This window comes from Ranitomeya imitator, chromosome 5, assembly GCF_032444005.1.
Source record: "Ranitomeya imitator isolate aRanImi1 chromosome 5, aRanImi1.pri, whole genome shotgun sequence".
NCBI classification, from domain to species: Eukaryota; Metazoa; Chordata; class Amphibia; order Anura; family Dendrobatidae; genus Ranitomeya; species Ranitomeya imitator.
In genome coordinates, this window is record NC_091286.1 from 568,509,966 (window position 1) to 568,527,015 (window position 17,050).

The 17,050-nt window shown below is 41.0% G+C and overlaps 1 protein-coding gene across 1 annotated transcript in view; it reads left to right on the plus strand.

The window, feature by feature from the left end:
* SAG (S-antigen visual arrestin) overlaps window positions 1–17,050 on the plus strand; it is a 78,908-nt gene that overhangs the window by 28,391 nt on the left and 33,467 nt on the right. The window contains exons 3-9 of the mRNA XM_069727775.1: window positions 6,721–6,781; window positions 9,006–9,050; window positions 10,483–10,676; window positions 10,822–10,881; window positions 11,970–12,037; window positions 13,206–13,341; window positions 13,901–13,985. Coding sequence (XP_069583876.1) covers window positions 6,721–6,781; window positions 9,006–9,050; window positions 10,483–10,676; window positions 10,822–10,881; window positions 11,970–12,037; window positions 13,206–13,341; window positions 13,901–13,985 — 649 coding nt within the window. The remainder of the gene's footprint in view (window positions 1–6,720; window positions 6,782–9,005; window positions 9,051–10,482; window positions 10,677–10,821; window positions 10,882–11,969; window positions 12,038–13,205; window positions 13,342–13,900; window positions 13,986–17,050) is intronic.

The following is a 17,050-nucleotide window of genomic DNA, read 5'->3' on the forward strand; positions in this document are numbered from 1 at the left end:
AACTAAGAGCGGTAAGCAGTACGCCGCCTAGTTTATTGCAGCCCGCCGCACAGATCTCGGGTGGTCCGTGCTGCAGCTTAACAGAAAAATCACGTAACAGAGTGATTTAGGAAAATAGTGCCAAGTCCTTCACTATGATAGTTTTCTTTTGAATGTGGAGGTACGCTTTATGTGTATGTAAGATAATTTACTTATTATATATACAAATATAATAAATTATACCCACCAGCAAAAATAGCATCAACGTTTTTATCTAAGTTAAATATATGTATCATGATAAATGGAGTATAAATACCAGTTCTTTGTCTAGAGTCTCATTCAGATATCTATATTTCACATGCGTGTTCTATTCATGATTTTCACTAATTGAATATGTACCCATTATACTCCGTGGGACTGCTCACCTGTCCATGTTTATTTGCAGACAGACCTTTTTTATTCCAAGTCGTGGATCAAAATCACACATACAAGTCTATGTGTGCTGTCCGTGATTCACATTACAATGTACAGGAGAAGCTGTCATTTTTTTTTCATAAGTGAAAATAACTGATGAAACACTGATGGTAAAAATTGGCACTGACAAAACACTGATAATACACAAATAAAAATAAATACTGATGAACAACGGTTGGTGCTTTAACGTAATATAAAAATAGCAATTTTCTAAATGAGGCCTAAGACCAGTATGTTGCCCGATAAACATTATGCATATTTTTATTAGAATGCTCCCATCATTTTTCTGATATTAAGGTCGCATTCAGCCGTCCGTCTTTCTCTCGTACATTAAAAAAATTACCCGATTTCCATCAGTGTTTCGGATGAGATTTTCACCAATATTTGGTCAGTTGTCAGTATTTACCATCAGCCATTTTCTAAAAAAAAAATTTGGTTCAGAGCCAATGAACTCAGTTCAACTCAATTCACGAGCACTACTGTAAACCCGGATGACCTTTCTGATGGCACCACAAGCGTGAGAACTTTCTCACATTCGCGGTGTCATCAGTGAGGTGAAACCAGTTCATTAGATATGAACGCTGCTCATTCAACTTTAGTACGTCACCGGTAGACACTGAGCAAGCACACGCAGCTCAGTATCTCTGCCGGATGGCAGGCTGTATAGTCGCATTATGCAAAGAAGCAGCCTGCCATCAAGATGTAGCAAAGCTAGACGTGTCACGGGCTAAATGGATTATTAGCTTCATGTCGGACAGATAAGGAATATGGTTGTGTATTATTTTAATTCTTTTACAGGTGACATTGGCTTCAGTGGATTGGGTGTAAGGAGAGTAAGTGTTTGGTTAATTTAGAGTCAATAAAGAAGTCTGTGTCATTTGTTCAAATAAAGAACTTTATTCAGAGTGTTATTTTTTGGATAATTTTTTGACAATTAGTAATGGGTGTGTATTGTAGATGCCTCTCCATTACTAACCCCTGGGCTAAATGTTACCTGACAATACAAAGGTGACATCAACCCCAATACTATCACTCACTTCCCACCGTACCACGGCAAGTGGGAAGAGTGAGGCTAAGTGCCAAATTTGGCACATCTTACGGATACGCCTTTTCTGGGGCGGCTGAGAGCTAATGTTTTTAGTCTGGGACAGGGCCAATATCCATGGCTCCATCCTAAGCTATTAATATCTGCCCACAGCTTTCTGCCTAACCTTTGCTCGTCATCAATTAGGGGGACCCTACTTTTTCTTGGGGGGAGGGGGGGCATTTCTATAACCAGTAAAGGTTTAGTATGCAGTTGTGAGCTGATATTAATAGCCTGGAAAGATCCATGGGTATTACTGCCTTCTCAGGCTATAAACATCTGCCCCCAGCTCTACGCTCTCCTGCTGGTTAATTAAGTTAATCCACAATCATTTTTATCTTGCATTGCAACCATATCTGTAGCTGTGATTACAATGCACTCCAGCGGGTTCAATATGCCTCTAAGCACATTCTACTGGATACATAATGGCCCTTGCATAAAATTCCCCTCACTGTCTTACTATATACACCGCTCAAAAAAAAATAAATAAAGGGAACACTTAAACAGAATATAACTCCAAGTAAATCAAACTTCTGTGAAAATCAAACCGTTCACTTAGGAAGCAACACTGTTTGACAATTTCACATGCTGTTGTGCAAATGGAATAGACAACAAATGGAAATTATTGGCAATTATCAAGACACACTCAATAAAGCAGTGGTTCTGCGGGTGGGGACCACAGACCACATCTCAGTACCAATGCTTTCTGGCTGATGTTTTGGTCACTTTTGAATGTTGGTTGTGCTTTCACACTCATGGTAGCATGAGAAGGACTCTACAACCCACACATGTGGCTCAGGTAGTGCAGCTCATCCAGGATGGCACATCAATGCGAGCTGTGGCAAGAAGGTTTGGTATGTCTGTCAGAGTAGTGTTCAGAGGCTGGAGGCGCAACCAGGAGACAGGCCATGTGGAGGTGACCATAGGAGGGCAACAACCCAGCAGCAGGACTGCTACCTCAGCCTTTGTGCAAGGAGGAACAGGAGGAGCACTACCAGAGCCCTGCAAAATGACCTCCAGAGGGCCACAAATGTTCATGTGTCTGCACAAACTGTTAGAAACCGACTCCATGAGGATGGCCTGAGTGCCCGACGTCCACAGATGGGGGTTGTGCTCACAACCCAACACCGTGCAGGATGCTTAGCATTTGCCACAGAACACGAGGATTGGCAAATTTGCCACTGGCGCCCTGTGCTCTTCACAGATGAAAGCAGGTTCACACTGAGCACATGTGATAGACGTGACAGAGTCTAGAGATGCCGTGAAGAGTGATCTGCTGCCAGTAACATCCCTTAGCATGATTGATTTGGCAATGGGTCAGTAATGGTGTGGGGTGGCATTTCTTTGGAGGGCCACGCAGCCCTCCATGTGCCTCACTGCCATTAGGTACCAAGATGAGATCCTCAGACCTCTTCTGAGACCATATGCTTGTGCGGTTGGCCCTGGGTTCCTCCTAATGCAGGACAATGGCAGACCTCGTGTGGTTGGAGTGTGTCAGCAGTTCCTGCAAGATGAAGGCATTGAAGTTATGGACTGTCCCACCTGTTCCCTGGACCTGAATACATCTGGGACATCATATCTCGCACCATCCACCAACATCAAGTTGCACCACAGACTGTGCAAGAGTTGGCAGATGCTTTAGTCCAGGTCTGGAAGGAGATCCCTCAGGAGATCATCCGCCGCCTCATCAGGAGCATGCCCAGGCATTGTAGGGAGGTCATACAGGCACATTGAGGCCACACACACTACTGAGCATCATTTCTTTATTTTGAGGCATTTCCACTGAAGTTGGATCAGCCTGTAACTTCATTTTCCACTTTGATTTTGAGCATCATTCCAACTCCAGCCCTCCATGGGATATTACCTGTGATTTACATTGATCATTTTTAGGTTTTATTGTTCTCAACACATTCCACTATGTAATGAATAAAGATTTACAACTGGAATATTTCATTCAGTGATATCTAGGATGTGGGATTTTAGTGTTTCCTTTATTTTTTTGAGTAGTGTATATATATATATATATATATATATATATATATATACATACAGTGGGGCAAAAAAGTATTTAGTCAGTCAGCAATAGTGCAAGTTCCACCACTTAAAAAGATGAGAGGCGTCTGTAATTTACATCATAGGTAGACCTCAACTATGGGAGGCAAACTGAGAAAAAAAAATCCAGAAAATCACATTGTCTGTTTTTTTTAACAATTTATTTGCATGTTATGGTGGAAAATAAGTATTTGGTCAGAAACAAACAATCAAGATTTCTGGCTCTCACAGACCTGTAACTTCTTCTTTAAGAGTCTCCTCTTTCCTCCACTCATTACCTGTAGTAATGGCACCTGTTTAAACTTGTTATCAGTATAAAAAGACACCTGTGCACACCCTCAAACAGTCTGACTCCAAACTCCACTATGGTGAAGACCAAAGAGCTGTCAAAGGACACCAGAAACAAAATTGTAGCCCTGCGCCAGGCTGGGAAGACTGAATCTGCAATAGCCAACCAGCTTGGAGTGAAGAAATCAACAGTGGGAGCAATAATTAGAAAATGGAAGACATACAAGACCACTGATAATCTCCCTCGATCTGGGGCTCCAGGCAAAATCCCACCCCGTGGGGTCAGAATGATCACAAGAACGGTGAGCAAAAATCCCAGAACCACGCGGGGGGACCTAGTGAATGAACTGCAGAGAGCTGGGACCAATGTAACAAGGCCTACCATAAGTAACACACTACGCCACCATGGACTCAGATCCTGCAGTGCCAGATGTGTCCCACTGCTTAAGCCAGTACATGTCCGGGCCCGTCTGAAGTTTGCTAGAGAGCATTTGGATGATCCAGAGGAGTTTTGGGAGAATGTCCTATGGTCTGATGAAACCAAACTGGAACTGTTTGGTAGAAACACAACTTGTCGTGTTTGGAGGAAAAAGAATACTGAGTTGCATCCATCAAACACCATACCTACTGTAAAGCATGGTGGTGGAAACATCATGCTTTGGGGCTGTTTCTCTGCAAAGGGGCCAGGACGACTGATCCGGGTACATGAAAGAATGAATGGGGCCATGTATCGTGAGATTTTGAGTGCAAACCTCCTTCCATCAGCAAGGGCATTGCAGATGAAACGTGGCTGGGTCTTTCAACATGGCAACGAAGGAGTGGCTTCGTAAGAAGCATTTCAAGGTCCTGGAATGGCCTAGCCAGTCTCCAGATCTCAAGCCTATAGAAAACCTTTGGAGGGAGTTGAAAGTCCGTGTTGCCAAGCGAAAAGCCAAAAACATCACTGCTCTAGAGGAGATCTGCATGGAGGAATGGGCCAACATACCAACAACAGTGTGTGGCAACCTTGTGAAGACTTACAGAAAACGTTTGACCTCTGTCAATGCCAACAAAGGATATATTACAAAGTATTGAGATGAAATTTTGTTTCTGACCAAATACTTATTTTCCACCATAATATGCAAATAAATTGTTAAAAAAACAGACAATGTGATTTTCTGGATTTTTTTTTCACAGTTTGTCTCCCATAGTTGAGGTCTACCTATGATGTAAATTACAGACGCCTCTCATCTTTTTTTTTAAGTGGTGGAACTTGCACTATTGCTGACTGACTAAATACTTTTTTGCCCCACTGTATATATATACACATATATATGTATATGTATAGTATATATAACCTTTGAAAATTATGTGTAAGTGACAGAGAATTACTCTATGTTAAAGCTCATGTTAAAATCGCATTGTAATCAGATCACATTTGCAGGTAAATCGGATGTCATTCGGATGTTAGGTGATAAAAATCACGGTGTACTTGCAAGAAAATCGCATGACACTTGCATGACACCCATCCCACTTTTCTGGCCCGATATTGGACTGTTTCTTTTTTTTATGGTGACGGGTATGAGCCCTTAGGCTAAATTCAGACGAGCATCTTAAATATCGTCTGATTTTCATCCTGAAACAAAATTGTCAATTTTTCATCCGTATGGGATCCACTGTTTTATACATCAATAAATGTCCCTCCCTCCCGTATTTATATTCACATGACATGTATGCCACTTAATAGGTTTATTATAGAGGAAAAGGGGGCCGAGAATACACGTGAAGAATAATTTAAATTTAACTTTTATTGTGATCATTAAAATATTAATGAATAATTCAAATGTAAAATAGCCCTATCCGAGGATAACCTTGGGTCAGGCATAGGACTATTTTAACTATGAATCATTAATATTTTATTAATCACAATTAAAAATAATGTGTGAACATAGCGTTATAGTGTTAAAAATGAATTGGACAGCACACACATTGCACATGGGTGGCATCTATGTGCTGTCCATGATATACTCAGACCCATAGACTTCTATAGGTCATGGTGTTTCGTGACTCAAAATGTCTCAGGGAATGTTTCCAGACACACAGTCTGCAAAAAGAAAAAAAATAGGAACACGCAAACAGCACCATATACTATAATGGGTATGTGTTCTTTCTGTGAAAAAAAAAAAATCAAAATGCATAGAACATGTACTTGAAAAACAGATCTAAATGAGGCCTAAAAAGTGGATCTGTTACTAGATTTTACAATATCAACTGCATAGATTACTAAAAAGATTTTATGAGACTGGTATATTTACTTTGAAAATCCATTTAGAAATGGCTGCGTAATCCTAATATTAAAATGATCATTTTTATATTAAGTAGGAAAAATATATATATTTAAAAAAGGATTATGCAGTCATTTTGACATGGATTTTTTAACATAAGTACACCAGCCTCATCAGGCCCCCTATACACATTAGACAAAAAATGGGCAGATAGCCCATTTGTTGGCGAATAAACCGATCTGGGATTTCACTTGCTGATCATGCGGCTATTGGGCGAAAACGTTCAACATGCTGATCTGTGTTTTGAAGGTTGACATTCGGCATCAGTCAAAACTAACAGTCTCCAAAACAGCCTTATTCAACCATTATAATCAAAATCCACAATCATTGGTGACTTTTATCTAATGTGTACAGGGGCCATATAAGACCTATTTAATAACATGTGCAGTCTGTATAATAAAATCTGGCGACAGATCCCCATTAATTATCATTTTCATTCACATCACAGAAGTCCATTAGAAACTACTTGTACTGTATATGTAATTAACAAACATGCAATAAACTTATTTTCTTCCATAGGTGAGTGTATACCTAGGTAAAAGAGATTACATTGATCATGTGGAATCTGTGGATCCAGTAGGTAAGTAGATGAATGGGACACTGGAGAAAGCTGACGATGTACTACATAGCCCAGCCATGCTCACAAACTTGTTGCTCACTAACGTTTGCAAAACTACAATTCCCATCAGAGGTGTATCTAGGCATTTTGGTACCTGGGGCAAGAATTCAGTTATGTGAGCACTGGCACTTTCCCTGACATATGGACAAAACTATAGATTTTCTAACATATCGGTACATGTGCTTATATACATCCTCTTTGTATGGAGATTAATATCTCCATAAACATCGCTAGGTGGCGATATTGTACCATTTTTGTCTAGAATATAATTTGATATATAGATATGCATGTGTCTGCTCTCCTCATGGATCAATGGAATTGTCTTATAACGTATTGAACATTTCACGCAAATTCATGTATTCTGCTTATATTCCAGTCATATTCTGCAGGATATCTCCTTTTTAATTGTTTTTATATTCTCTTTTGTCATACTTTTGTTGAAATAAAAATGTATTGATTTAAATACAGGAAAGATATATATCTTGGTACTGTGTTAGCCAGTAGATAGAAAAATATTTAGAATTGAGAGTCCTCAGTGGTTGAAAAGATGGTAACAACTGAACTGAAAAGATGGTAACAAATTGCAAGCTTTCGAGACTACACAGGTCTCTTAATCAGGCAAAGATTAATTTCTTTTAGTCTTTGCCTGATGAAGAGACCTGTGTAGTCTCGAAAGCTTGCAATATGTTACCATCTTTTCAGTTAGCCATTAAAAGGTATCAACCACTGAGGACTCTCAATTCTAATTGATTTAAATATAAATGCTTTCAATTGGAGTATTTTTGTAGGCTTTCTCCTCTCGTCTTCTGCAGCACATTCCCATAGTATACACTTAAAAACAGCAGTATTACTACGCTGAGACTACATTTCCTCCACACTTGCCCTCTCCTTTCCATACTGGGCTCTCTCTTCATATTGTCTTCTCACACTATACCGTTCCCCTCCCACACTACCCAGTCTCTATTCTGTGCCCCTTCACACTTTTCATCCCTCTATACTGTCTCCTCACTCATCCTCCCACACGCTAATCATACTGTCTCCTCACATATTTACTCCCAGTGTCTATTGTCTCCTCACACATCCCCCCAGCTCCCCATACTGTGTCCATACCCATTCCCCCTTGCTCCTCATACTTTGTTCACTCATCCCACTTCGTTCAATAGGGCGCAGACAGACATCCGTATCTCTCGTGAGAGCATCACATGGACTGACCCAGCACCTCTCCTGTCCTGACCGGAGCATGACAGCATAATGTACTTCTATGCAGCTGTCACGTTCAGGTCAGGAGAGTTGACGGCTAGTCCGAGGATTGCGATGCGATCCTTCTATGAGAAATACGGCCATCTGCACCCTCATACTGTGTCTGCACCCATCTCCCTCTCAATACTTGTTTGCATCCATTCCCCCTCCCTTTCTCCCAATACTGTGTCTGCACCCATTCCCTCAAACCTCTCTCCCAATACTGTGTCTCCACCCATCTACCCCTCCCTTGGTCCTCATACTGTGTCTGCACCCGTCTCCCCCTCGCTTCCAATACTGGTGTCTGCTCCCATCTTTACTCACTCCCAATACCTTGTCTGCACCCTTCCCTTCTCTCGCTCCCAATACTGTATCTGCATCCATCTCTTCCCTCATTCCCAATACTGTGTCTCCCCATACTTTGTCCTCAAATCCTTTCCCTCTCTATTACATTGAATCTTCGGTGTCTTAAGCTCCACACGATGACATATCACCAACATTGTACCCTCCTCTGCAGTGCCGGCAAGTGACATCAGCAGCATGATCAGCTGACCTAATCAGGCTGATGATGTGGCCATGAATTGGAAGAGCAGGTGGGCAGGGCTTCAATTGTACTCGCGTCTGAAAGACACGAGTATAATTGATCCCTGGAAGGCAGTGAATCTCTGAGTCGACTGTCAGCTTGACAGCCGGCACATAGAACTGCCGACTCTCACTAAGGGGGAGTGGGGAGAAACAAAATGAAGCCGCCAGTGAGACAACTCAGACTACCGCATCATGATGCCTGACGCCCCCCCCCCCCCCGTGCTTGGGACATATGCCCTTCCTAACCCCCTAGATATGCCTCTGACTCCCATCATTCCCTGACAGCTGCAGGCTGGGTGTTGTAGATGTGCAGTAGCTGGAGAGCTACTAATTTCTTCTTTTCATTTTTTTTAAATCTTAGATGGAGTAGTTTTAGTTGATCCGGACCTCTTGAAAGGGAAGAAAGGTAAGTAATGTGGAAGTTTGAAATACTGGATTTTTTTATGGCGACATCATGAGTCAATATGGTGACCATAGTTATAAAGATGAACTGACTTGTTATACTTTTGGCTTTAACTGGTCCCACAGACAAAGTGCATTTTAATGAATATACAGTATCTTGGAATAGTAATAAGTTCTACAACTTGATGTGTGAAAAAAATGTTCCTGTGCTGAGATAATCTTATAAATGTTCCCCTGCTGTGTACTGTGTAATGGCCATGTCTGACCGTGCAGGAACATGGTCTGATCATACCACAGCTCCTGGGTCGATGGGGAGAAGAAAGTATGCAGATATTACAGCAGAGAATCAAAGCTGATTCTTTCTATGAGGTAAAACATTTCCCTGCCTGTTTTATTACATGAGCGAGTGTTTCTGCAACGTCTCCAGTACCCAAAGCTTATCATAAAGCATGTCAGTGAGGTAGGAGCTCCAGACTGCTTAGCTCTTATGTCACTGACTGATTTATGATGAGCTGAGAAAAAAAATCGCTTCTTCCAGGTATAAAAAGGTATTACAGAACAAACATAGAAAATAACCTGTCCATACAAAGCATGGGCTCCTCCGTTTAAATATCAGTCCTTTACTATGACTCCAGCAGGGTCTGAGCAGCACATGCAAGGCCTCCTCACCTTGCACACAGATAGACCAAGTGAGACAGCATCAACTGCCTTAAATCAGACATTTCAAGACTGGAGGTAAGTGAGCAGTTGTTCCCACCCAGCTCTTTCAGTTGCTCGTAAAATCCAGAACCATAATCCGGGCCCATTAACACACCTCTAAGCACTATGTGTGCTGGAGCCTGCTTCTCCTGTGCTTCACCAGGTCCTACATCACTGAGGCTTAGCACCTCGGTGACACAAACCTCCCATCCATGATCTGTCCAGCTGCCACCTTACACCCTCTATAGGAACCTGGACTTAAACAGGAATCCCTAGGCTAGGGCCAGAGTCAGCTGCTGTTCGGTGGAGCAAGCTGGCAAGAAGGATAGTCAGGTAGCTGTGTGAAATCCAGGAGGTACAAAATCATCATGCAGGAGAACCGGCAATAAACTAGCTGAGGTCAGGGAACAGAATAAATCAGGATGATACACAGAACACAGATAAAGCCAGGAAGGACAAACATTGACTGACAGTGGGAGCTGGCTCTCAGGAGTTTAGATAGTGAACAGCCTCACCCAGTGCTGATAACAGGAAGAAATCCAAACAGGATTAACCTCATAGCTTCTGAACTAGCAGAGACACAAGTCTCAGGAATAAAATAGGATAGATGCTGTCAAGCATCACCCGCATCAAAGGCGCGGTGCCACCTAGCAGGCAAAGCAGAAACTGGCAAAGATGGTGCAGTATGGTTGCTCTCTACCCCATGTACTGTACACTATTCATTATCTTTTTCACAGTGTATGTCACTCTGACTTGTGCATTCCGCTATGGTCAAGAGGATATTGATGTGATCGGCCTGACCTTTCGGAAAGATTTATACTTTGCACGGACCCAGGTTTATCCTCCTGTGGAAGATGTGAAATGTCTTACCAAAGTCCAAGAAAGGCTAATGAAAAAATTGGGGAACAACGCCTATCCCTTCCTGATGGCGGTAATCACTTATATGTCCTGCCCAATCGTGTCCTGTAGCTTGAATATCTACCCACTAGAAATACATTGCCTTTACCCATGTGGAGTGTGTCACAGTAATGCCGATGATTAGGATCTTTTCTTATTCCTTATATTCTCACTTACAGTTTCCTGACTACTTGCCGTGCTCAGTGTGTCTTCAGCCAGCTCCATCGGATGTGGGGAAAGTGAGTAGATGCTTTCTGCTTTCAACTATTTATCTTAATAGAATGAGAATTTTGATACAGACAAGAAATAATATACGGTAACCAGAATAGAAGATCGTGTAGTCTGTAGAGTACAGCAAATATTCCAAGAGCCTGCTAGAGATGTACATATAGGCCAAATTCACACACGTGTATAAAAATAACCAAAAGATTAAAAAAAGTGTCAATTCAGCTGACTACTTATGTGTAAGGCTGCCGTCACACTAGCAGTATTTGGTCAGTATTTCACATCAGTATTTGTAAGCCAAAACCAGGAGTGGAACAAATAGAGGAAAAGTATAATAGAAACATATGCACCACTTCTGTATTTATCACCCACTCCTGGTTTTGGCTTACAAATACTGATGTGAAATACTGACCAAATACTGCTAGTGTGACGGCAGCCTTAGAGATAAGTATCCCAGGAGATATGGAGGGTAGACAGCGTGTGGGTGTGGTGACCGAAGTATGCACTGGTTGGGCTTCGAGGTCAAATGGCTCTCAATGGTCCAACAGGGGATGTATTCCAAAACCAAGTAGTTAAAACTTAACCTTTAATCGCGTAGGATAAAAAAATAATTGTGAGAATGTGGAGATAATTAAAAAAAGAACCCATAATGGAATTTCGGGTAGAAAAACCTTAAATCGTAGCAAATAATGTGCAATGTTGATCCTGACATGAAACAGACGATTCTTCGTTGGTGTGGTCATCCGTATGGCATCTGTTTTTTATAGATAAGCAATAAAAATTACAAAACCAAGTAAAGTTTCCTATGTTAAGAAATTAATAGTGATGACAGAATGCTTTTCAAGGTGTTATCGGAGCATGCTCGTGTGCTAACAGAGTGTCTTCGAAAAATATGTTCGAGTCCCCGAGGCTGCAAGAATCACGGCTGTTCGACAGCCACAACACATGTAGGGATTACCTGTTTGTTAAGCAAATAACAGTTTTAGAAAACTGTCCCTTTATCAGGGGGCTTTTTTTGAAATCCAGTGAACACATTTGATAATTTACAATTACAACAGGTTTTGTTATATTTATATTTTCTAACCATTTCCCTTTTTTTAAGGCTTGTGGTGTGGATTTTGAGATTAAAGGATTTTCTACAAGCAATTTAGAAGACAGGATTCCCAAAAAGTAAGTTGGTCAATATTTCACTAAACCGTTCAGCTTTTCTAAGTTCTGGGTGTGAAATGTATCACGACACCTTTTGTAGCCAGGTATAGCACTGTATTAAAAAAAAACTGTTGAAAAATTGACATTGAGAACTGCAAGTGGGGGTGGGGGAAGACAGTGGCCGTTAGTTCTTAGGCTTCGTTCCCACAAGGAGCTTTTTGGTGAGTTTTAATGTTGAAGATTTTCTGCAGCATTTTTGCACCCAGAAAGAAACAAATGAGGGTAGTTTTCGGCACAACCAACTGGATAAAAAAATGTAAGTTTATTGAATCAATTTTAAAGTTCATTAAAAGTTCATTAAAAGTTACAACCTCAACACCTTGGTTTTAACTTTTAATGGACTTTTAACTTGATTCAATAAACTTACATTTTTTATCCATTTTTTGTGCCGAAAACTACTCTTTTTTTCCTTGTAAGCTGCAATCACCAGCAGGTACGGCACCCACTGGTTTCTAATCTGCATAGAAACTGTTGAAAGAAAATGTTAAAAATGTTTTACTATTTTTTTTAAACTAAAACTAACTTTGTTTTCTAGATTTGATTTTTAAATCCTTTACTCCTTCCTGACATAGGACGTAACAGCATGTCCTCCTTCGTGCCTCCACGTACGGAGCGGCCTCAGGCTCACACCGCACCTGACAGCGGCAGGCTGCTTTTCCTAGCCAGAAACCTGTCTATAACAGCAGTGACCAGAGCTTGCTCCGTTTGCTGCTGTTTAACCATTTAAATGTCACTGTCAATCATCAAAAGCGTCATTTAAATGAAATTTACATGACAAAATTGCTGTTTTTTTTCAGCAACACATCTCCTTAATGAAACTAAAAAAAGCGATTAAAACATTATTTGTGTCACAATTTGATATGGATAAAAAAATCAGCTGGCCAACACTAAAAACAAACTCCGTCAATGGGAAAAAAATGTCTTGTAGCTAGAAAAATGGCGAAATAGAACCAAATTTTGAAATAAAAAGAAGCTTTACAGGTTTGGTATCACCATAATCACACTAACCTGGAAATTCATGTTGCCAGGGGCATTTTTACTGCACAAAAATCAACAGAGAACGTTTGGATATGTGCGCATGGTATTGGGTCATCCATGAATTAATTAAGTATAATTTCCCTTTCTGCAGAAACTCTGTGCGTTTGTTGATTCGTAAAATTCAATTTGCTCCTGACCAACCTGGACCCACGCCCCGGGCAGAAACGTCCTGGCAGTTCTTCATGTCGGACAAACCCTTGCACCTGACAGCTTCCCTGTCCAAAGAGGTAAAGTAGAACATATAAGTGAATGCACTATTAACGGTCAGTAGACATGGCGCCTACTTGTATGGTCACATTGCTTATTGCGCCTGTTTCATCATATAAAATGCGTCTGAATGTCAAAGATTCAGTCCAATACCCTGGCCTTGTAGCCTTGTCTGCTATGGCAGAGTGGCTTTTTCTCACACCTCACACCTCAAGGACCCCAACACTTGGGGCGTATGCTTCACCAACTATAAAAATCAAATAATGATTATAATCTATTTTTAAAGCTGTGTTCACACAGTGCTGATGCATTGTAGTTGCAGTGTTGTTTTTTTCTGCAGTTTTATGAAGATACAGGAAAAAATATTTTTTAATGTAATTTTTCCATATCATTATAAAATCACATTAGTGAAATTGCAGCAAACACAATGCAGTGTTCTAGCAATTCCAAACATTGTGGCAAAAACAATACAGCAAAAAAATAAAAAAAAAGACGCATTGGCCAAAGCATGTGAACGTAACCCTAGTCTTTGCAGATGCAGCTAGAAGTATACTTATCAATGTAAACCATTTCTTGCAGGTGTATTATCATGGAGAACCTATTTCAGTCGCTGTTACTGTGACCAATAATTCAGAAAAAAATGTAAAAAAAATATCAACATCAGGTAAAGTGTAATAATAATGTTAATAACCATTGACCATAAAACCAACAATAAATAAAGTGTATTCTGATAAATATTCAGAGTCCAGTGGGTGGTCGTGCCACACCCAAGGTTCAGGATGTCAATCACAGTGTAAGACCTCCCACTGGACTTTTTGGCTCACAATTAGCAGGCATTTGTGTTCCTTTTATTTAAAGTTCTCCTGAATCCCTCTCCCTGAATCCGCTTGACTCCTCCTGCTGTATTATATCGTGGTTAAAGAACAGAAGCAATGATCGACATTACAAGTGTTATGGGGAGAGAGATATTCACTAGTGATAGCTTAGTAAACGTGCTCGAATACCGTGTTTTCAGACCATGCTCGGGTGTAATCTGAATGTCTTCGGCGTGCTCGGATAATATGTTCTAGTCCTTGCGGCTGCATATTTTGCGGCTGTTAGGCAGGGGGATTGCTTGTTGTTTAGACAGCTGAAAATCATGCAGTTGCAGGGACTCGGACATATTATCTGAGCACGCCCAAGATTCTCTCTTAGGCCAGTCTCACACGTCCAGATAATTGCGGTACCGGAAAAATCGGTACCGGAATTATCCGTGTCCGTGTGCCCATGCGTTTCTGTGGCACATCAGTGCGGCACACGTGTGCCGCCCGTGTGCCGACTGGGTACCACACGCACCGTGCTAGAGATAAGCGCTGTCCCCTGCATCTGGTGCTGAAGCTGCCATTCATATCTTCTCTGCAGCAGCGTTTGCTGTAGAGAAGATATGAATAATCCTTTTTTTTGTTTGTTTCTCGTGTTTAAAATAAAGATCCATGTTCCCACCCCCCTCCCACCCCCTGTGCGCCCGCTGTTATTAAAATACTCATTTACAGTAATGAATATGCGGCTCTACCCCTATGGGAGGTGGAACCGCATATTCATGACTGTAATGGGCGGCCCCACGTGACCGCTCATAAAGTAGAAGGTGCGGCCAGGACAGGACACTGCGAGGGAGCCGGGTGAGTATTTTAATAACAGCGGGCGGGCGCACAGGGGTTGGAAGGGGGTTTGGGAACATGGATCTTTATTTTAAACACGAGAAACAAAAAAAAAAAGGATTATTCATATCTTCTCTACAGCAAACGCTGCTGCAGAGAAGATATGAATGGCGGCTTCAGCACCACATGGGGGGGACAGCGCTTACTGTAGCGCTGTCTCCTGCACGGCACACGGACTTGCACACGGACAACGTCCGTGTGCGGTACGTGTTTTACACGGACCCATTGACTTTAATGTAATACGTGCGCTCCCACGAACACTGACATGTCTCCGTGTTTTCCAAACGGACACACGGTCCGTGAAAACACGCTGACATGTGCAGAGACACATTGATTTCAATGTGTCTACGTGAGTCAGTGGCTCCGGTACGTGAAGAAACTGTCACCTCACGTACCGGAGCCACTGACGCGTGAAACCGGCCTTAAAGGAAAACTGTCAAAGATAAATCCATTTAAATCACATATTTGATAGGAAAGTCTATGAAATATTAATCCATCGCCACTTTTATATATATATATACGTCCTATATGTTCCTGAATTCCCAAGTAATTTGAATCTTAATTTATATGTAAATGAGGTGTTAACTGCTCTGGGTGTGACATAGAACTTAAGAATGTATCAAAGTACTTGGCACTCCAAAGAGAATAATGCAGATTTATAATTTTATTATAGGCAATTCAAAAAATCATAATGTTTCGATCCTTAGGCTGGACCTTCCTCAGATAAGGATTGCCACTGAATATAGCCTAGGGACCCAAACGTTATGATTTTGTGGATTGCCTATAATAAAATCATGAATCTGCATTATTCTCTTTGGAGTGCCAAGTACTTTGATACATTACCTATGGAGTGGGACAATCTTGAGCACCTCTTTTGTAGGAATGCCGTATATCCATAGCACTTAAGAGCAAAGACGGCAGCTTGTGAGTGTAATACAAACTAGGGGCAAGAAACATGGATTATGGCTACCACTCTAGAGCTGAAATAAAAACAAAACGCTGGAGTGGTGCTTTAACCCCTTAGTGACAGAGCCAATTTGGTACTTAATGACCGAGCCAATTTTTGCAATTCTGACCACTGTCACTTTATGAGGTTATAACTCTGGAACGCTTCAACGGATCCCGCTGATTCTGAGATTGTTTTTTCGTGACATATTGTACTTCATGTTAGTGGTAACATTTCTTCGATATTACTTGCGATTATTTATGAAAAAAACGGAAATATGGCGAAAATTTTTAAAATTTTGCAATTTTCAAACTTTGTATTTTTATGCCCTTAAATCAGAGAGATATGTCACGAAAAATAGTTAATAAATAACATTTCCCACATGTCTACTTTACATCAGCACAATTTTGGAAACAAAATTTTTTTTTGTTAGGGAGTTATAAGGGTTAAAAGTTGACCAGCAATTTCTCATTTTTACAACACCATTTTTTTTTAGGGACCACATCACATTTGAAGTCATTTTGAGGGGTCTATATGATAGAAAATAATGAAGTGTGACACCATTCTAAAAACTACACCCCTCAAGGTTCTCAAAACCACATTCAAGAAGTTTATTAACCCTTTACGTGCTTCACAGGAACTGAAACAATGTGGAAGGAAAAAATGAACATTTAACTTTTTTTTGCAAACATCTTAATTCAGAACCATTTTTTTTATTTTCACAAGTGTAAAAACAGAAATGTAACCATAAATTTTGTTATGCAATTTCTCCTGAATACGCCAATACCCCATATGTGGGGGTAAACCACTGTTAGGGCGCACCGCAGAACTTAGAAGTGAAGGAGCGCCGTTTGACTTTTTCAATGCAGAATTGGCTGGAATTGAGATCGGACGCCATGTCACGTTTAGAGAGCCCCTGATGTGCCTAAACAGTGGAAACCCCCCACAAGTGACACCATTTTGGAAACTAGACCCCTTAAGGAACTTATCTAGATGTGTGGCGAGCACTTTGAACCCCCAAGTGCTTCACAGAAGTTTATAACGTAGAGCCGTGAAAATAAAAAAATCGCTTTTGTTTACACAAAA